We start from the raw sequence: 20,813 nt of genomic DNA, 5'->3' as shown, positions 1-20,813 counted from the left end.
GACCGGGGCCGGGTCGCACGGTTCATATGGGTGTTGGTGTTCTGACTGTCAGAATTCTCGTTGTTTCCTATGAGATTAACTTGAAGGGTGACAGAATAACCCTTGAAGATCAGGGTTGAGAGGAGGTGTGGAGAGCGGTCGGCAATCGCAGATTAGCTTAAATGGGTTCATGTGGGGGGGAGAAAGAATGGTAAAGACAAGTAAAGGGTGAATCCCAGCCCCATTTTACCGCTAATTCGAGCCTCGATTGCATCATTGCCATCAATTCTAGAATTGAAGCATCCTTCAAAATCGGGCTGGTTCTAAATGTATTAGTGTCAATCAGTGTAAATCAGCGTAAATCAGTGTTTAGAATGGATTTCGGAAGATTTTCTTCGACTCACTCTCACACGTCATAGTATAGAATCTTAGATCCACCCGCTGGTGCTCTCAACAAATTGCCAAATCAAAAGAACTCATTTGCAGAAATGATCAAAGAATTATGAAACAAGGAATTGAGTTTTGAGTTTGGATTTCTTTGTAAACATAGATTCTATAGATCCGGAAATCTGTAACCATGGACGCTTGGACCAGATCTGGTTGCGGATGGTAGCCTCCATTTGGACATATGACGCTTGAATGTTCCAGTCCACTTCCCATCAAACCCAACCAGACTTCACCACCTCATTCCCACCACTCCAAAGACTCGGAAATTCTCAATCTTGTCACTTCATTTAATCACTATGCCTCCCCGACGTCGTGCGGCTGCTAATGCCCAGTCTGCCCTCTCCTTCGGTTCCTCCCGGGTCACCAAGCCGACAGCCACCCCGACCACTCTGCACAAAGCAAAGAACCTCGATTCGACAGCTACCCGGAAAACAAACCAATCCGCATCTGCCACTCCGGAGCCATCGAAGCCCCAGCTCGCCGACTTGGTAGTGCGTCAGCCTGAGCCCAAGAAGATTGAAACGGCAGAAGAGAAACAAGCTTTGCAGCTGTCCTTGAAGGACTTGCGAGAATACTGGGGAGAGAAAGATAGTAAAAAGCCAGTCCGAGGTGAGTTTGGTTGAACCTGTTGACTATTGCCAGGAGGCCACTGACGATCTCCGCTACTGCAGTCCATGAACAAGGCCTGAGCATGGAGGAGAAGATTCTTCGGAATTTCGATCTGTCCAGCCAATATGGGGTATGTATCTGGGCTGCGATTGGTCCCAATCCGAATTTCTTGGTATACTGACGAGTCTTTAGCCATGCATCGGTTTGGATCGGACCAAGCGGTGGCACCGTGCGCAGAGATTAGGCTTGAACCCGCCGATCGAGGTTTTGACGGTTCTCCTGAAAAGTGAAAATATGAGCGAGCAGTCCCATATGGAGGAGTTGGTCTCTTAGTAAATCGATCTCAAGTCCACGATGATCTCCAATCTTGCGTTTTATGATTCTACGATTACCAATGATATACCAATACATCCAACACATCCAATACGATTTCTCAGTTGCGCGACGAATAATATACTTCATATATATACGCAAAGCCCTGGCAGATCATGGGCGACACTATAAAGCCGTACTTCCTTTCGGATCCTTTGTGTGTAAACAACAATCTCAATGAATTTTGACCCATCTGGGCAACATACTATGTAGTACCATACGACCTTGAAACTTTGTTCGCCTAACGGAGAATTCCACGACGCAAATCAACAAAAGCTAAATTATATATATCAGCTTCGTTACAACCACATCTCCATTCCATCGTACATTTACTACAGTATATATGCATGCTGTACCAGATAGTCAATTATCTTGTACCGATTAATCAAAAGAGTTCACGGAGCAGACTTATTTGAGTTGGCAAGAGCCGGGTTCGAACATGGGATGTTGTCATCTGCCTGATCTCACCGAGTACTTAGTAGGTACATTGTGAATAGCCTCATCTGCATCACACAGGAGATCACCCATAAATGGCTACCACTGTACTGCCCTGCCCCCCCTCCCCCCCTTCGGTTTGACTCGATTTGAGATTAATACAACTTAAAGTCTAGATCTAGGGAGTACACAATATAGATTACAGTTATTCAAGAAACAAAACATCTAACCCAGAGGGACTCCTTTGGTGCCTTTGTTGGTCACTTTGGAGGGGTCTGCTCTGAGTTGATGTTTCCGGTACTAATTGACAACACTATTCAAGTCCTGTGAGCTAACTTGTTTGGTCAATTACAGTGCCAGCTGGTGGGAGTTTTTACCACTCGACCACACGGATGTCAATTGTCAATTCTATTTCCCCTAAAAGTCGTTAAAACCCAATTACTAGCAGGTATGTATCGCCTACCCATCAATCACCAAGCCATCCTCCATCAAATATCTTCTGGCTACTGTAAATTGTTCCACCTCTTCAACATCTACCATGTTACTGTGCAACATGGTCCCAAAACGACAAGCGCCCGAAAGGAACTGCTTCAAGTCACAGGATATATTTGAAGACAAACCGGAAATGAAAATGAATTCATTTATTCTCTAATAATGCATGCTCCAGAAGCTGTTTACGCCTCCCGCCATTTACTCACAACCGACCCGTTGACTGGTTGCTTACCCGACAGATGACCCCATGTGATCACCCTGACATCCCCACCAGTGACTAGCGTCTGCTAAATTGGCGGCTTCCGCCGATTGCTCCAGGGTCTTTATGGATACCTGCATGGTCCTGAGCACGGCCACAATGTCTCAGTTCTGGACTCGTTGCCTGATCCAAATTCAGATCGGAGCCAATCGTTACTTACCTGACTCAGTCGTTCATGAGATTAGACACAATACACGGAAACATTGATCACGGACCCTTTTAGTATGCAGGTACAATAGCTCTTTATCAAATTATCATCTTGGCGGCACCAATATCGCCAATTGGACTAGCGGGGTCGCCTCCTGGGGGTCCACGCGGGGTATCCCGAGCCCAAGGCCCACGGATCCAGATTCTCACCGGGCAAGTTCCCTCTCCACGAAACCTTCTCCTTGTACTGGGAATACAAAGCGTTTTGAGAGGTTCCGGACTAATTCTTCTCGAGAAAAAGGTATTCCGCAACTTGCGCGAGTTTGGACCGCATTGTTTATCCCGCAGACCATGCAAAGACTCAAGTATGACATTAAACATCTCGTGCGACCCAAAAGCCAAAATATATTGATGGCACAGGGTTAGGTCGGAAGTTTCGGATCAAGACCTGATTTGGAATAGTCGGATGCTACCCTACTGCAAGTCGGGGCCTAGTGTCTTTCCCCAGATTTACCTTCGGCCCTACGTTTCCGTGATACGCCACGGCTTCTCGAAAATAAATCCTTCAATTCCAAACCTTGGAAGAAGAGAGTAGCCAGGTTTCACTGCAGAATCGCCTCCTTAAACCCTATCTCGATATCTCATAATTGGCTCTTGTTCAGTCGGTCCATCTGCCGTGCTGCCTACCTGTGTAGGTGTGCCAAGGGCATGACTTACGTATCCTACGCAATCTTTGTTCCACCGCCAAAATGACCCTTGAATGGCATGGCACCAGTCCCATTACGTACAAGGCGTTCGACTAGTGGCGACCTGCAGTGTTGATGCAGCATGTGCTACTACGTTCATACCGTTTGGGCTTAACGCACTCTATCATAACATGCTCTGACAGCCCTTCCAGAGTCAGTGGAAATTAAAGACAAGGTACCCCGATCCAGCCGTGCGACTAATCATGATCAAGTACTCCACGAAACAGCCGATTGGTAGCACTGGAGAGACTACTTCGAGGAAACAAAGTTCTGTACAGGTCTCGCTTACCCCGACTTTGCGGAGCCAATGATGCGCGGCATTTTCCTACGCCGAACCAGATTTTAATATATTCTCACCTCAAATATCCGGGACTAACACAGAATCCGGTGTCAGCCATAGGCTTGGCCTTGCAGTGGGCGTTCAGGGATCCTGGCTTGCAGCCACAAAAAAACCTAAGTCAACCGCGGCCCTTGTGCATTCTAGATGCCCATTTCCCTATTCCGATGGAAACATGTGATGAAGATGCACCCAGTACGACCCTGAAAATAGATTGCCAAGTTGGAGCATAATACAAAAATCAAAGCTTATAAAAGGCCATTGTATCCTCTGTCTGACCCTACGTCCTGCTTTCATTCTAAGTATCTCCTCGCTCGTTATAGCTTTGACAGTCGCTTCCGGCATTCGTGAATAACTTTAACATTCGAATTTTCTCAGCAAACATGCATTTCTCCCACGCTTTGATTGCCCTCGTTGCTGCCGGCCTGGCCAATGCCCAGCTTCCTGATGTTCCTAAATGCTCGGTATGATCTGCTTCCCACATATAGCGCACAACATTCGCTAACAAAATCCAGCTTAACTGCTTCGTCTCCGCCCTGACCACTGACGGATGCTCCAGTCTGACTGACTTTGCCTGCCACTGCGCAAAGCCTGCACTGGTTAGCAACATCACCCCTTGCGTTGAGAAGGCCTGCGGCCTTGCCGACCAAGCATGTATGTATCCCGCATCTTCCACTGCTAACATCCACTAATACTCTGCCTAGCCGTCTCCAATGTCGTCGTCTCCCAATGCTCATCAGCCGGCGTTCCTATTTCGCTCGCCCCAATCGTGACCGCCAGTGCTACCACTGGCGCTACCACCAGCTCTGCTCCCGCTGAAACCACCGCAGAGACCACTGCTAGTTCCTCTGCCACTGAGAGCGCCTCTAGCACCTCTGGGTCCACTGAGTCCTCCGCTTCGGCTACTGACTCGAGTGCTTCCGCCTCGGTGCCTACTGGCTCCACCACTCTCAGCTCGGGCTCCACCCCCAGCGGATCTACCCCTGCTGGCACTTCCACCCCGCTTACCAAGGGTACCGGTACCAAGACCAGTGGTAGCACTTCGGCCACTACCTCGCCTGCCTACAATGCTGGTGCTAATGTCAAGGGTAACCTGGCTGGTGTTGCTGCCATCGCTGCTGCCGCTGCTTATATCCTGTAAATTATTTAGTCTGATTTAGTGTTGTAGTCCAAAATTGTTGGACGGGATATCAATTGTCTGTTGTTCTGAGGATGTGATTAATATACTGAGGATGTGACAGTGTTAATATTATGCAAGTCTAATTCATTTATTGCTGTCTGGGCAGTCCAAGGCTAGCTAGAACCTTCATCGGACCAACCTCTTTCCATGCGTCTAGTTGTTGTTCACTCTCCAGGTAAACCGAGCCAACCATTGCCGCGGAGTTGGCCGTAATCCCATGAAATACTTTTGCCTTTCTGGGAATGACCATCATCCATCGCTTGGTCAGAACAAAATTATGTGGGCAGATATCACCGTCTTGCACATGCAGCTTTTCCCGAGCCTGGTGCAACAGCCGCAAATATGTCTCTAGCACATACTCACTATCTTGAACACGACCATCCGATAACACCCGGTTCTTGAATCTGTGCAGGAAATAAACAAAGCCAGGTGGGCCTTCTTCCGGCATCGAATCATAATCTGGGAAGAATTGGAACCCTTCCCCGTATCCTTCGTGAGCCCCGGGCGCAGGGACCACCTGCAGATGTTTATGCGACCGGCTTGACCCAGCCAGGACAGTACAGTTAAAGAATACATAGTGTTCCTCTTTCATCTCACAGATCATACGCCACCCGGCAGCGATGTCTTCGCGATCAAGCGACTCGTGTTGTCTCCGATAAGAGTCGACAGTCAGCAAGAGAAGCATGGGGCGGAAGACTGGAAACTTGTTCATCACAAGATAGTGAGTTTCGTTGACGATTGTGATGCAGACATCGGGGTGATCCCTTGCTATGTCGCTGCCGGGGCCAAAAGTTCCCGAATGAGGGTCCACACTTGAATGCACTACTTGGACGGCATCATCCGCCTGTGGCTTGTTTTTCAGGGTCTGGACTATGTGGAAGCAGAACTATAAATAATTAGTTTGTGGAGGCTCGGAGTCATGTGGTGATACGAACGATCATTCCCTGGTCGGCAACAAGAACGGGTTTGCTGGGTTGATAAGCGATGATCCCGTCAGACACCAGCCGGTCGAACTTGGCGCATATCTCTGCATGGCTGAGAGGACCAATTGCCATGATGAGAATGGCTTTTCAAAGGAATTCGAAGTTCGCTCAAGATGGGTCGAATGTCGAGTCTAAAATCCGTCTTCCGTCTCCTGGAAAGAACATGGCTGGGGAGGAAAAGCGGATCACGCGACCCGATAAGGTTAAGGTTGGGCTACCTTGATCCCCCACGTATTTACAATTTTTTGTCAAAGTTCACTGGTGCGCTGATGAACAGATTTAACCCAAATTGACGTTCATGATATCTCTATACTTTAGTCGGCCCCTAAGGCTAGTGATATTGAGACAGTATCTGATTTGACGAATTCAAATGCTCATGATAAACACACGCATATAGGAAGCCCTTCGATTGGCTAGTCAACTACCAAAACCCGGGTTACATACAGTTAGTGCTTATAGGAATTGCTTACCAGCCCTGTTTTAATCTAGCCATTGCTAGTGGACAAAGAAAATCCCATACAACTCGTGTTATCGCGCCAAAGTGACCACCACACGTTTTAAATACGAATTTGCCCCTAAGAAGGTGCGGCTACCGAGCCTCCATGCAGCTTATGAGCCCTGGATGACCATTTAAAGATGTAAAAACCACGTCCGATATTATGGTCAACTCCCTTATTCTCACCAATCACTTCGTCTTGAATTTCAAGATTTTTATGAGAGATAAGAACCTGACCCTCTGACGCGGACAGGTCTGATCGCAAGCTGGTGTCTTGACTTCAGAACATTTATATTGGCGATCAGGGATCTCGTCTTTTCGTGAAGATTCTACATGAAATTAAGATGCCAGGGCTTCCAGACCTTCTTAGCCAGGCAGAAACGGGGGATTTGACTCGGTTTTTCCGACTCGAGGCTTCCCTTGTGAACGCTGCAGTTGAACAGCGCCCGAATTCAAGATCCAAGAATGATGTCGATCGACATGCTGAGAAATCCGATCTTGCCGTGAATGAATTGGACTTTAATTTTGACCTTGACACAGACAACTACCCGCTGGGCAATCTTCGTTCTCTCCAGCAAGTGTTTGATGCCGTTCAGTACGAGCACCATCTGAAAAATGATCATAATTTCTCTCCTGATACTCGAATTCAGTGCTTGAAAGTTGACTTGCAGGGTGGAGGTATGTACTGGAGACCCTTTAATATAATGTTCAATCTCTCATGAACTACAGAGTGGGAAACACTGGACGAGAATGGCATGCAGGATCTTCTACAAGTACGTACGACTCAGGAAACTATAGCTTGGGCCTAATTTGACAATTTTCAGCAATACAATCTGTCCTCTTCGGCGCCCTCGTCTTCTAACTCTTCAACTGGACGCAAAATGCTAGTTTTGTAAGCTTTCCAATGGAATACATGGTTTTGCCGCTGACCAGTCTAGTCTTGTGCCTCTGGTACCCGCTGAACGAACTTCGTTTGGCTCGCGGGCTTTAATTACCAGGGAGAATACAAATAGTCTCATGAAACTTTTGAACATAAACCCTGCCTTTCTGCTGAATTTGATCGGTCGGCCTGATTACTGGGCCCCTCAGAAGCACTTGGAGGCCGACGATAATGGGAGTCTGGTTGCTTGCGGTCAGAAAAACAAACTTGATGAAAGGAAAATACATACTGATTGAAATTTAGACTTGTTTTGCCAGCACCCTTGCTGGAACTTGCATGTTAAAGGACCTCCAACGTCAGTTTACATGCGACATGATATTACTCATAATTTGACAACGTATATCATCTCACATAAGGAATCCGATACCTGCATCAAGACATTGCAGTCCCTTCTTGATACTGCACTCCATACCGCCCCCAAAACACAAAGGAGTGCCGTGTTCCTGGATGATCCCTTCGATATCCATGTCATACTGTCCACGCTTTCCTTTGAAGCTTCAAAATACCACGTCAAGCGATTCCAGCGATTCATGTGGACCCAAATTAACAAATTAGACGATTATCTCGCCGGAATCGAGGCCAGCGATCCAGAAAAACTCGGAGACCTGACCAAGCAACTCCAGATCATGTCCCACAATGCAGATTCCCATACTGCAAATGCAGATGTGGCCATAATCACAGCAACAGCCATCCGAGATGCTCATTTCCGATTCACGTCTTCACTCCTACATTCCAGTCCTTTTATTCTACAGCGAGTCGAGGACTCCATATGCTACATTATTTCATCCATGGAGAAGCAAAAGATCTGGTTTTTGAACTACAAGCAACGAAAAGACAGCACCTTGTCGCTGGTCTACAATCTCGTGACACAACAGGATGCGGCGAACAATATTCAGATTTCGCATAGCATGAAGCAGGACTCTACATCCATGAACGCGATCGCTGCACTAACCATGGTCTTTTTGCCCGGAACCTTTGCGGGTACTGTTATCGGCGCTGGTGTATTCGGAGGGGCTATTCGAGAACGGTTTTGTCTTATTTGGGCTGCAATGACCATTCCGCTGACACTCCTGGTAATGTTATGCTGGTGGCTTTACCAGAAATCAAAGAATCCCATGGTTTATGGCACGTCTATCTTACCTGGTAAAGAGAAGCCCGAACCGGAGCTGGATATGAAACCCAGACGATTTAGTACATTTTCTTTTCGCAGTAAGAAGACAGGACAAAGGAATACCAGCCTCAAGAATATCAATACTTGAGCTGTCATTTGTATCTGGTAAAATTGTATGAACAATCAAATATGTGCAATTTGGGGCTTTCTGACTGTTTGTTCAATGAGACTGCTCTACATAATAGGTAATTTATTGGAAGAATTCGATTCATTGGAAAAATTAGCTGGAATATAAGGTCCATTAATGCATAAAACTAATATATCTACAGTCATGACTTATGTCAAGTCTACTACCAGGACAAAAACGACAAAATGACATCACAGCTCGATATTCAGGTCAGACCAACCTGGAAGACCACCACTTTTACCCCGCTGTGCCGCCCAGTCAATTAACGAGGATAACCTTATCAGCAGGGCAGTAGAGTTCCTAATTAAACAATTATTGTAATCACTTTTGATTGTGCCACACAGGCCGCCTGGGATTTATGCCTTTCCCCCGCATCTGCACATCACGCAACCACCTAGAAACCCGTTCGCCGATGCCAACATGTCCGCCATTAACAGATTCAACGCATTACCTCGCTCGATTACTCGACCATTAAGATGTCCCTATGAGGTCAGTAAGCTTTGCCGTGAGACGCCTGAACGCGATGCTGAACGGTTCTCCAGGGCACCGCAGTACTTCAGACTTCGCGTTTCAACAAAGGAACCGCATACCCTAACGATGAACGGCAACTCTTCAAACTAAATGGTTTATTGCCACCTAATATTCAGACTCTGGAAGAGCAGGTTCAACGCGCCTACCAGCAATACAGCAGCCGAAGTGATGATCTAGCCAAGAACACATTCATGGCTAGCATGAAGGCACAGAATGAAGTCTTGTTCTACAAGGTATGCGCCCTGCATCCAAATTTACCAGTCCTGTGCACATGTGCGTTGTTTGTTGATAATAAAATCTGCAATTAGCTGCTGCAGACCCATCTCAAGGAAATGTTTAGTATCATCTACACTCCCACCGAAGGTGACGCCATTGAGAACTACTCGCGATTGTTCCGGAAACCTGAAGGATGCTTTTTGAACATTCGCGATCAAGATTCTATTGACAGCAACCTGGCACAATTTGGAAATGAGGAAGATATCGATTATATTGTCGTCACCGATGGGGAAGAGGTACGTTTGTACATGCAAATATTTGCTAGAGAGTACCCAGAACTAAGGACTGCAGATTCTTGGAATCGGCGACCAAGGTGTCGGTGGAATTCTTATCTCCGTGGCCAAACTTGTGATCACCACTCTTTGTGCTGGTATTCATCCGGCGCGACAGTTGCCTGTGATCCTCGACTGTGGAACGAACGTAAGAAAACCGAACAGATGAAATTATATATCAGCGTTAATACATATGCCTTTTAGAACGAAGGGTTGCTGAAAGACGATTTGTACTTGGGACTGCGTCAAAGCCGATATCAAGGCAAGGAGTACGACGAGTTCGTGGATCGCTTTGTTCAAAGTGCTCGTAAGCGCTTTCCAAACGCCTATATTCACTTGTGAGTGGATCACATCAAATGATTATGCTCGATTAAGCCACACTAACAACAACTAGCGAGGACTTTGGACTTTCCAATGCAAAAAGAATCCTGGAGAAGTATCAGTCAGATATCCCTTGCTTTAATGACGATATCCAAGGTACCGGGTGTGTGACCCTGGCCGCGATGATGGCCGCTTTACACGTGAGCCAAGTCTCGATGGAAGATGTCCGGGTAGTGGTATTTGGCTCTGGGACAGCTGGCACAGGAATAGCGGATCAAATCGCGGATACCATTGCAACAGAGACCAATAAACCAAAGACGGAGGCTTCAAAGCAGATATGGTATGTCCAGTATCTCGCAAGAGGATTCTGGAACTGACATGAACTTCTCAAGGTGTATTGATAAACCCGGGCTTCTCCTGAAGTCCATGGCCGAGAAATTGACTCCGGCTCAGACACCATTCGCAAGGGAGGATACAGAGTGGCCACAAGGACAACAAAATGACTTACTATCAGTCATCCAGAACGTCAAACCTCATGTGTTGATCGGCACATCCACGAAGCCGAAAGCATTCACAGAAGAAATCATCCGAGAGATGGCAAAGCACATCCATCGACCGATAGTCTTCCCATTGAGCAATCCGACTCGCCTGCACGAAGCCCAGCCAAAGGATCTCTTCGAATGGACAGACGGCAGAGCGCTCGTTGCAACAGGCAGTCCGTTTCCACCCGTGGAATTTAATGGCGTGAAATATGATATTGCAGAATGCAATAATTCAACTTGTTTCCCTGGCATCGGGCTTGGTGCAGTTCTCTCGCGCAGCCGTCTTGTTTCCAAAAAGATGCTGGTCGCGGCTGTCGAGGCACTCAAAACCCGCTCTCCGGCATTGGAGGACCCGAATAAGCCTCTCTTGCCTGATGTGGAAGATGTACGAGAAATTAGCGTTGATATTGCTGCAGCTGTGATAAAATGCTCTTTGAGCGAGGGTCTTGCACAACAGAAAGAGATTCCTTCTGATGATAGTGAGCTAAGGGAATGGATACGGGCACAGATGTGGGAAGCTGTGTATCGACCTTTGGTAAAGTCCTAGATTTGACCGTCTCTGCGAAGAGATTGCGCTACCTTTATCTTTACTACTCTTCAAGTTACCTAGCAGATGAAAATGACCCCGATGAGTGTAAATAATGATAATAATGATTTATAAACCTATTTTGGACCATTCATTTTGGCATAGAATCAGTGGTTTCTGTGAAACCTTAGGAGACAGCTGCTTAACAGAGAGGCATGCTTAGCATCGTTTTGTGCGGAACCATGCACCACGCCTTGGCCCATTCAAATCCCATTAAAGAATGAAGCAACTCGGTTCATGAGTGAAGGTAGTCGTCTTCTCTCGCTACTTGTCTTCATCTCAACTACAGAAACGAGTGGTTGTGGCTTAATGCTACTTCTACAGCATATTGCATTTTAGATATCTGAATTAGAAGGGTTGAATATCGAACTCAAAATATGGCATAAACAATAAACAGGATGCAATCCGAAACGCAGTCTTTCACGGAACCCATAACCGCATGAAACCCCCAACTTCTTGACGACAAGTAACGCAGCTACCGAAGTTGTTCATGGCCAGGCTGACACGGCAGTCCTCGCATATGCAAAGGCATCGACAGGGCCAGGTAATGATGGACCGAGGGCTCGTCTGGCAGACTACACAGGGTGGTCCGTTCGGGCCCAAACCCATTGCGCCCTCTTCCCAACTGTGGACATCTGATGTCGGGGCGGTTTCAGAGCGCCGAGAGATGATCAGCCGTTCGAGCATTTCGGTTTCTTCTTCGGGGCTAGGTTTGCGCTTTTCGGCGGCCGACTTGGAGCCGGCATAATGTACACGAGAGGAAAGAAGAACACGTGATCTGTCGCGTTCGACCTGCTTTTGATACTGGCTACGAGTCATAATGCGATCTCCCTGTCTAGGGGTGAGATGGGCAGCAAGAATGCGGGCTTCTTCTCTGCTTTCAAGATCACGGGGATCAAGAAGACGAGCGAATGTTCCCATGTCCAGGTGTGTATCATGGAAGGGCGAACTCTCGCGAGAGAAGTCGGGGTTTGGATTGGATTGAGTGGGGGTCCGGCGACCATCTGAAGGGTAGTCCTCCCATTCGGACTCCGAGGCGTTTGTGGAAAATGAAACAACACTTGTGATATCATCCTCGTACACAGGGGGTCTGTAATCAGGAGTATGATCTTGGTTGCCCCAGGACCCACCGGCCTTCCACCACCCATACATCTTCTCCTCCAGTCTGCTCTCGTCAGGGAGTTCCCAGCGTTGTCTGCCGGAAGTCTCCTGCTTCCTCATTTCCAGCTCGACATCGAAGTCGTGGTTCTCAGGAAGTTCAAGCACCCCTTCATCGGTAAGAATCCAAAAGTCTAACAATTCCGACGAAGAGGATTTGCTAACTTTTCGCTTCTTCCGTGATCCATCGAATTTCTTCAACCATTGTGGCCGAGCGCGAATACCGAGTCTATCAAGTACTCGATTAAAGCCGTAGGCGATCCAACGCGCGATTAATAAGAAGATCGCGCGGAACAAAGATATGCCATGCCATAGTCGAACAGAAGACCGCACAGCACCAACACCTCCTAGTTCGGCCTGGGATTGGGTGGCTCTTGAGCCATTTTTGGGCTTCTCGATCTTCTTCTCCACGCCATATCCACTTTCCCAGGTTGAAACATCATCTGGCAACTCAAAGCTAGCAAACCTGGCGGGATCAAAAGGCGACGTTCCCGCGCCGTGACTTGGCCAGCTTCCATGAGAAGAATTGCGTTGCCGAGAGGCTTCAATCTCAGCAAGCCGGTCTTGTTCGAGCCAGGTCATTTGTCTCGCGATCACTGCCTTGCCCTCGTTCAAGAACACAGCTTCACTGGCAGCCGTTAAAGCCACATAACCAACGCGTAGCAAGGTGGTGTAGAAATCTTCATGTCGGTTCACACGGATGTTCCGAATCTGACTGCCACCCTGCATATTATCGTTTGCGATCGCGAATTTCTCCCGGAGGGAGAGGTGGTGGTTGCCTTCAGGAGACAATGAAAATGCAGTAATTGTCAGGGCTAATCCGTAGATTGCTACACATATGAGGACTCCGAACAAAACAAGCAGATGAGGGATAAACCCAACGATACAGACAGTGGGAAATTTAAGCACACCTGTGTCGAGGCTGACTGGAGGGCCCGCTTCCAACCCCCAGCACATGGTAGCCATGAAACAAGCCCCCCAGAAAGCGGTATTCGCAAGTCGGTATCGGCTTTGCTTGCCAAAGACATCCAGGACATGTGAAGTCAAACTGTTACAGCACGAAATTAAGACGATAAGTAGCAGTTCGGGCGTCACATTCATGCGATCCAGGACTTGCGATCTTGTTAGAAGTTGAAGAGGCGAAGTCGCACTATCCGCATCCCCACCCTGGGTGAGCGGAGTGTGTTTCGTGAGACCAAACATGCCAAGTCCAATCGACTTGCTGATCATGGATTCGGCTTCGGCAAAGGCAAGAGAGTGCTCAAAGATCGACATACCTGTCTCCGTCATGACAGGACGTCCTTGTAACGCGCAGGAAAGTGTTTCAACAAAATGGCTCACGCATAGGATAATGAAGACCGGCCATAAGAGCGCGAAGGATCCATAGGGGATGCCGGAAGTGTTGGCCGTTTGCGCCATCTGCACAGCGCTGCAGGCTTGCTCGTCGGATTCCCATGGTAACAGACTGGATGCAAACCAATGTAGAGGGCCTCCACCGGTAGCGTAATCAAATACCAATGGTTTCCCTGGCCTCCCATATCGCATTGTCGAAAAGTCAGGGGATGTTTGACATCGAATTCCGCGTGTCAAAGTCAAGATCTGTGAGAGGAAAAGAAGAATTGGAATAATGCGCAGGGCAAGGCGTCGCTGCCATCCAAGTTGTAGATGCCGTCGCGTGGATGCATAGATTGTAATTCGATTTAGGATCAAGGCCTGTCGCGATTATCAGTGGGCGCTATGTAGTAGTGTAGACAATGTGCTTACCTCCACCAAGCATGCAAAAGACCATATGCTTGTCAGATATCCAAAGAAGCCACCGACCTTCCGCATCGTCGACGTGAGCTCTGCCAGATACCAGTTTTCCACCTGTTCCACAACCTCGGGAGCGCCGGCCGCGATCTCCGCAGCAGTATTCATTGCCTGGCCTGCGATATTTTGTCCCGCTACTGGCGCAGCAGTTGGCCACAAATTCAAAGTAATATCCTCTATCCCAGCCAGTCGGGCGATGTGTCGTGGAATGGTGCTGAATGCGAATGTTTCCGCATGGTTTAAAGCGCGGAGAGGAAGGGAGAGAAGTTCGCGTGGCGAGGGAAGGAGAGTATGTCCAGAAGTACGGGAAATGGTTGAGTTAATCGCCTGGGCCATAGATGCAGGCGAAGTGCTCGGCATCGATGCTGGGCCTAAAACACCAGACATGGTGGGCTGTTGTCAAGGGGTTCCCTATCAGTGATCACTATCAACAATATCCGGGGAAATCGGAACGCTATGGGGAAACCCCCACGCGACGCTTTGTATCAACAGGTTGTATATGAGATGTAATCAGAGCGACAGGAAAAATCACAGGTCACACTCGAACCCATAGCGAGCATAGCTCCTGCTGACTGTCAACCGATCAAGAGGGGAAGAAAGTGTTGGGGCCCTCTGCTTCCTTAAAACCGGGCACCTCCTCCGGATGAGTCAGCAGAGGGATAAGCCATGAGTTCCGTTCAGTATCAGTTTTGGTGGTTTGTCAAGCATTGCATGACAATGAGAGGTGAGAATACAGAGCATGAGACATGAGGGGCTTGAATAAGTCATTTCTTTCAACAATACATATCAAGCTTTGTGCAGGTTCTATCCGGCCATCGTGATCTATATCCATCGAGCCACATCCATAAACATACAATAATGTATCCCGCAGATCCCAAAGCCACAAATTTCAAAGCCTAGATCCATAGTAGAAGGACCATCAGCCTAAAAAGCAGGAGCAGTCGATCTGCCATCCATTTTAGACCATTCGGCCACGGAGCGTAGCAGGCTCGAATGTTTTGATGCTTGGATGGCTAAGTGATTGTCGGAATGTAGTATGCTCGGTTTTTTTTAGCAAATTAACCGTGTGTGTATTTGATCAGTAATTGTACATGCCGTAGAAAAAACGCCGGGCCTGGTGTATTCCAGATGGCCCATAACTCCTTGTAAGTATACCCCCGGGGTATTTCGCTCTTCTCGTTGCGCCATGAATCATTGCAAATGTGAAAATCTTTCGGGTCCCAACAGCTACGCTCTTACTCAAATCCATCCGAAGACATCAGGATCGGTCGATGGTGCACCCGTAAGGGTTCCCACCTCCGTTCGCTTTCACTGCGTGAACACCGCGAAGCAAATTTGTCAGTTTAATCGCCCTGTTAACCAGCGAGGAATACGTCGTTCACTTAAAGACGCCGGAATTTCAGGTGTCCAAGTAATCGGCCGCCATCAAGAGCTCTAGGCAGAGCTCAGCTGGAATTTCCATATCAGCCACATTGGCTTGATCCTTGTGCTTCTCATTGTAAAGGAAGTATTCGCAGACTTTCTCCAGGACGACACCACTGCGATAGATGACGGTTATTATCACGGCACAAGTCTTGTAGGGTAAGTTATGGTACGGAGTCGCGCACGAACCTCAGATTTTCAAGCACACAGCGGCCGGTAATAGCCTCTGAGAAGTTGCCTTTAAACGGAAGCATGGTCAATTGGCGTTCAGGATCCTTGGATGGGCATTGACATACTTGAAGGGTCCAGCATGCGCCGGATTGTACCCGAGATACAAGCGGAGCTGCGAGGCAGAATAAATTCAAAGCCATCGCATGATACCAAGGTCACATACTCGGATGTAGAAGAGGATGCCATGGTCGGGATGTGCGTGTTGCGTAGATGGACGGAAATGAGAACGAACTTGAAGATACCTTTGTCTTGGCCCGTGCTCTCGATAAGGATATACGATAACGATAACCCGATAACGAGCGCGTATATCCTCAATTCATAAGACACGAGCAGTGTATAAAAGCTTTAAACAAGTCAAGATGAATAACATCATATCTGCGAATCTTCTCAGAGCTCCAGCCCGACTGGTATCTTACACGCAACAAATGAATATTTCCAGACCTTCACTCCTAAGTACAGGCAGCGCAAAGGGCAACTTCCGGTTTCTGTCCTCTACGCAGCCCAGAACCAATGATACCTCAGATACCTTTCAGCCTACCAACCGGCTCTTGGGTCGAACATGCATGATCACAGGTGGAACTTCAGGCATTGGATTTGCGATTGCACAAAGATTTCTCCACGAGGGCGCATCATCAATTATCCTCGTTGGCAGGTCCCAAGAGCGTCTTGAAGCAGCAGCCGCGAATCTCCGGTCCTCAGACAAAGTGCGACTACTTGTCGGGGATGTTGCAGAAGCCGGTACATGGATGCGTGAACTCGAAAAGGAAATGGTGAGCATCGATTGTATATTCATCATCTTGTTCAGATAAAAGCTAACCTACGTTGCAGACAAATGTGGATGTCCTTGTCAATGCAGCAGGAATCTCCGTTACAAATATTCTTCCCCGATGCGAGCTGGAGGATATTTCCAAAATTCTCCGCACAAATCTCGAGGGCGCTATACTAACCTCCCGAGCATTGATGCGCGCCGCAATCCGCAGTCGCGTGCGCAACCGTAATGCCGCGGACGGAGGCAAAAGGCTTTCGAGATGTATTATCAACATCTCCTCACTATTGGCCCTGAAGGCAGGAACAGGAGCTGTGCCATATGCTGCGTCAAAAGCTGGTCTTTTGGGACTGACCCGATCGGTGGCGGTTGAGGCATCGGCCTCGTTGAAGGATGTTGTCATTCGGTCTAACGCCATTCTGCCTGGATATATTGAGACTCCTATGATTGCAGGTACGTCTAAATCTATTATTGATCTTTGGTATCTATTACTTACTTACCTATCCAGACTTTACTCCTGGTGAAGTGGGCAGGCTTAACGATACTATACCTCTTCATCGATTTGGAAAACCGAGTGAAGTGGCCGATGCCGCTGTCTTCCTTGCGCAAAACGAATATGCCAACAACTGTGTGCTTAATCTTGATGGCGGGTTAAGTGCAGTCTGATCGGCCTTCCCCCCGGGGGAAGCTCAGGTACGGTTATTATGCTTATAGTCTACTGCTTCCTATTAACCTGGAAATTGTAGGGATCGAGCCTGCACTACATATGGATATACATGTTGAATTTCTTAAATCGTAAAATGTTTCTCAATCACTGGAGCATAAAATGATCTGGTGAGATATAGTACACAGGTAATAGCAATATGGGTAGTCAAATCCAAAATCCAAAACAATAACAAATCAAACCAAGGCCAATCAAACTTCTATTTTCTTGTCTCGGAAAAAAAAAAAAAAAACTCAAAGCCTGTCTGTAAAGAGGAAGTTGGGTGTGTCTACTAGTCGATCAAGATGGCACCTTCGTCTTCAATAATGATGGGCTCGTTGTTTTCCCCATTGGACGTTGACTCACCCGCAACCTTTTTGGCGATGTGCCCATTCGTCATATCATCATCTTCACCTTCTCGCTTTCGCTTGCCAGTGGCACCATTTGCCACTACGGTGTCTTCGGAAACGGGATTTGTTTTTGGCTTTGGTTTACGGGGAATCTCCACGGCCTGTTTCAGCACAGCGAGCTTGGTTTCTTCCACAGCCGGCTCAGTTCTTAGTTATTTGATTAGCTTGGGAACATCAAGTATTTGCGGACAATTTATAGCTCACCTTTCAATCATGAATAGTTCAAGGTTAACCCGAGGATCTTGGTCTTGATCATCTTCATCAACGACAGTAATCCAAGAGTCACTTGTGATTCCAAGCTCTGAGAGTTTCTTGGGAAGGTTCTCTTCAAGATCGGGATCGTATATGAGATTTGAGTCTTTGAGAATACAGAGCTCCTCCCCGTAACCCAACTCTGATCGAAGTATTTGCTCAATAATGTCGTTGAGAGTAGCTTGTTTAGGATCGACGATGACCTGTGCGTGCACTGCTGAACAAACACCGCAATCGGGTCTCGGGGGGTTCAGTGAGTCAGAGTTAATAGCTCGGGCTCCAGATCTCTCGAGAAAAACCTGAAAGAAAAGTGTGTCAGCCACAAAGTGCAGGTGTCAGAGAGAGAGAGATTGCAGATCATACCATCTTTGAATTTGCCAGCTCGCCCTGGAGTACTTTGAACGCCTGGAGTACGCACAGTCCAGCGGTCATGGCATTTGTGGTGGCAATGGCAGGAATGATATTGCCGGCCATTTCTGCGACGCATGTTAGAAGCTTACTATATTGGACACGCGGTTGGGACTTACGCTTAGTATCAAATTTGGATTTGGGTTCAATACCAAATACCGCGGCACGCAAAATGGCCGTTGCGGTCACGAAATCCAACGTATCATTGTCATCTTTGTCAAACTCTATAATTGGAGTAGGATCTTCGGGCGTTGCTTTTTTCTGGAGCTCTTTAAGGCGTTTGCTCAATCGGTCCAAACTGCCGCAACTTAGTCAAAGAAAAAATAATATAGGGGAATAACCAACCTGTCTTTAAACACGAAAAAGGCTTCCGGTGTCGTCCACTCCCTCTGGTCGATTTCGGCGACTGTAGGTTCTACAGACTTGGACTTCTCCTGAAGGTCATCCCATTCAAGGACCTCTGGAGCTTTGCGCTCTTTCCACATTCCGTCCATTGCACGCAGCTCTTCAATGTCTATCCTGAATACCTTGTCAAAAATCTTCTGTGGAAACTCTTCCGAGCCCATGGAATCACGAATTTCTTGGAGCTGCTGCGCTTGCTGCTTCAATTTTGCGATTTCTTCGGCTGTTTAAATATCAGCATCACCTATGAAATTGTGGCACGGCTCCGTCTGGACTAACCATTGTCAGCAGTTGTTGAATTGTCAAGGGTATCTGCGCTGTCTTCGCTTTCACCAAATAGCTCACTATCCACCGGTTAGGAATCGTCGAACTCCCAAAATTATCCATGCGAGCTTACGGCAATAGGTAGCTTTTCCCCCATACAATACAGTGGATTGGCTGGGTGGGTGAACTCCGAATTGTGCAAATAGGATGCGCTTTGGGAGTCTCTTTGGGATTGCAATCATAGCACTCAGTTGTCCCCTGCTTGAGTCAGTCACACCTTTTCTCACTTTCTGCTTCTGTTATGACACACCTTCTCAATAACCTGCACCTGGCCATTAAAGCCTGTGGTGCCACTCTCAATCAATGGGACGGTTGCAGCAAGGCACATGTGATTTACATGGCGCCGCGCGGCAAGATTGTCAAGCGCATTAAAGACCAGGTTAAATGATTTGAACCATTCAATGTTGAACCGCTTGTCCATGACATTGGCATGGTAGGCCTCTAGCTTTGCCTTTGGCTGAAACCTTTGCGCCACCTCCTTCGCAACCTAAATAAGCCATCCACTCCTGTCAGAACCATATATTATGCAAATGCGCACATAGCGCATGCTGTGCGCAATGGGAGGATTGTAGGGGAAGGGAATCGGAGGACAATGGACCGACGCACCAGGGCCTTGGGTTTCTTGATGTGTTCATGTCGGAAAAGGAATTGGCGGTTGAGGTTGCTTAAATCAATTGTGTCAAGGTCGATAATATGGATTTCACCGAAGCCTGTCAATACGAGATTTTTGAGAAGTTCGCATCCAATGCCGCCGGCACCAACCAGCAACACGCGAGACTAGTAAAAGAAAATGACATCAGTTTCTGATCGCGTTAAATGGGTTCATCCCTTTAGAGATTTCCCTTGTCATCGCAAGGATCCTTACCTCTTGAATGGTGCGTGTGAGCTCAACGCCGAGCGAGCGCTTGATCGAGCTTCCTGGCATGACGGGCGCAGTGGGAAGTACGAGGTTCTCTCTGTATGGAATCAAAGGTGGTCGGGGATCAAATAGACCATATCGATCGCGCAAGAACAAAGGAAGGTGAGGAGGGGTGGGTGGGTGAGAAGGAGAGAAGGTAGGGCGCGTGAGATACGGAAACAGAGGCCGAGACGAGGTCTTGACTGTCAATGATGGCAAAGCTTCACCCGCCACCTCCGCAACCTCCGCTACTACTGACTTGTTATCCTTATCTGAGGACTTCATTTTCACTATTTGGGTATCAAATTCTATAGATAATTATCTTGTCTTTACATTAATTCTCGTAGGTAATTGTTTGCCTCCACATACAATTGCCTCTGCATTCCATACAGTCTTTTTACGGCTACTCACAGGACCTTGCATCCCCGCTTGTTCTAGTTACCTGTTGGGATTTCCAGTCAATCGGATGGAAGCTCTGATGATTGCTAATTAGAAAGTTTGATTTTCCCCTCGTAGTCTGAATTGAAAGCAAACATGAGCCTGGACTGTACTGGGGAGATTGCATAATCCCATGGTTATACGGAGTACATGTTAATGACTTCATACGAGTTCAGTGTAGTCCAGGCCTGGTAAATAAAAATTACCAAACAATACATATGACATTTATCAATCAAATTCTTCTCAAGAGACATCAGGAAGAATCTGTACAAGCATCAACCTTGGAAGTAGAAGATTCTCATTCTGTCTCAGCCTCTTGCCTGCCCCTGCTTACATAAGAGGTG

General features: G+C 47.5%; 9 protein-coding genes across 9 annotated transcripts; 5 read left to right on the top strand and 4 right to left on the bottom strand.

The window, feature by feature from the left end:
• Positions 1–722: 722 nt before the first annotated feature.
• N7520_007497 (putative DNA polymerase delta subunit 4) lies at positions 723–1,368 on the top strand (the record flags this gene model as incomplete). Its single annotated transcript, XM_057141431.1, has 3 exons — positions 723–1,035; positions 1,098–1,165; positions 1,228–1,368. The coding sequence occupies 3 exons, from the start codon at positions 723–725 to the stop codon at positions 1,366–1,368; spliced, it is 522 nt and encodes a 173-aa protein (XP_056995437.1).
• Positions 1,369–4,206: 2,838 nt separating this feature from the next.
• N7520_007496 (CFEM domain-containing protein) lies at positions 4,207–4,964 on the top strand (the record flags this gene model as incomplete). The annotated part of the gene is made up of 3 exons (XM_057141430.1): positions 4,207–4,287; positions 4,339–4,477; positions 4,528–4,964. The coding sequence occupies 3 exons, from the start codon at positions 4,207–4,209 to the stop codon at positions 4,962–4,964; spliced, it is 657 nt and encodes a 218-aa protein (XP_056995436.1).
• A 127-nt stretch (positions 4,965–5,091) lies between these two features.
• Positions 5,092–6,058, bottom strand: N7520_007495 (putative phosphorylase; the record flags this gene model as incomplete). Its single annotated transcript, XM_057141429.1, has 2 exons — positions 5,092–5,889; positions 5,939–6,058. The coding sequence occupies 2 exons, from the start codon at positions 6,056–6,058 to the stop codon at positions 5,092–5,094; spliced, it is 918 nt and encodes a 305-aa protein (XP_056995435.1).
• A 768-nt stretch (positions 6,059–6,826) lies between these two features.
• N7520_007494 (uncharacterized protein) lies at positions 6,827–8,495 on the top strand (the record flags this gene model as incomplete). Its single annotated transcript, XM_057141428.1, has 5 exons — positions 6,827–7,160; positions 7,212–7,255; positions 7,307–7,374; positions 7,421–7,614; positions 7,666–8,495. Coding segments are annotated over 5 exons (1,470 nt in total), but the record flags the coding sequence as incomplete, so codon positions are not given.
• A 645-nt stretch (positions 8,496–9,140) lies between these two features.
• On the top strand, positions 9,141–11,209 carry N7520_007493 (NAD-dependent malic enzyme; the record flags this gene model as incomplete). Its single annotated transcript, XM_057141427.1, has 7 exons — positions 9,141–9,209; positions 9,263–9,484; positions 9,560–9,763; positions 9,819–9,947; positions 10,004–10,137; positions 10,194–10,460; positions 10,513–11,209. The coding sequence occupies 7 exons, from the start codon at positions 9,141–9,143 to the stop codon at positions 11,207–11,209; spliced, it is 1,722 nt and encodes a 573-aa protein (XP_056995433.1).
• A 459-nt stretch (positions 11,210–11,668) lies between these two features.
• Positions 11,669–14,602, bottom strand: N7520_007492 (putative ubiquitin-protein ligase (Asi3); the record flags this gene model as incomplete). The annotated part of the gene is made up of 2 exons (XM_057141426.1): positions 11,669–14,119; positions 14,171–14,602. 2 exons carry the CDS (start codon positions 14,600–14,602, stop codon positions 11,669–11,671), a joined length of 2,883 nt encoding a protein of 960 aa, XP_056995432.1.
• A 1,012-nt stretch (positions 14,603–15,614) lies between these two features.
• Positions 15,615–16,054, bottom strand: N7520_007491 (elongin C; the record flags this gene model as incomplete). The annotated part of the gene is made up of 3 exons (XM_057141425.1): positions 15,615–15,753; positions 15,827–15,875; positions 15,934–16,054. The coding sequence occupies 3 exons, from the start codon at positions 16,052–16,054 to the stop codon at positions 15,615–15,617; spliced, it is 309 nt and encodes a 102-aa protein (XP_056995431.1).
• Positions 16,055–16,293: 239 nt separating this feature from the next.
• Positions 16,294–17,300, top strand: N7520_007490 (SDR family NAD(P)-dependent oxidoreductase; the record flags this gene model as incomplete). The annotated part of the gene is made up of 3 exons (XM_057141424.1): positions 16,294–16,638; positions 16,697–17,087; positions 17,143–17,300. The coding sequence occupies 3 exons, from the start codon at positions 16,294–16,296 to the stop codon at positions 17,298–17,300; spliced, it is 894 nt and encodes a 297-aa protein (XP_056995430.1).
• A 329-nt stretch (positions 17,301–17,629) lies between these two features.
• On the bottom strand, positions 17,630–20,316 carry N7520_007489 (E1 ubiquitin-activating protein ubaB; the record flags this gene model as incomplete). Its single annotated transcript, XM_057141423.1, has 10 exons — positions 17,630–17,894; positions 17,952–18,298; positions 18,363–18,475; positions 18,527–18,705; positions 18,753–19,032; positions 19,089–19,153; positions 19,207–19,331; positions 19,384–19,620; positions 19,740–19,910; positions 19,999–20,316. The coding sequence occupies 10 exons, from the start codon at positions 20,314–20,316 to the stop codon at positions 17,630–17,632; spliced, it is 2,100 nt and encodes a 699-aa protein (XP_056995429.1).
• Positions 20,317–20,813: the final 497 nt, after the last annotated feature.

The sequence above is a fragment of the Penicillium odoratum genome, assembly GCF_028828045.1.
Source record: "Penicillium odoratum strain IBT 22623 chromosome Unknown utg000005l_segment0_segment0, whole genome shotgun sequence".
Lineage (NCBI taxonomy): Eukaryota > Fungi > Ascomycota > Eurotiomycetes > Eurotiales > Aspergillaceae > Penicillium > Penicillium odoratum.
The sequence above is the reverse complement of the archived record's forward strand: the minus strand, read 5'-3'. Positions and strand labels throughout refer to the sequence as shown.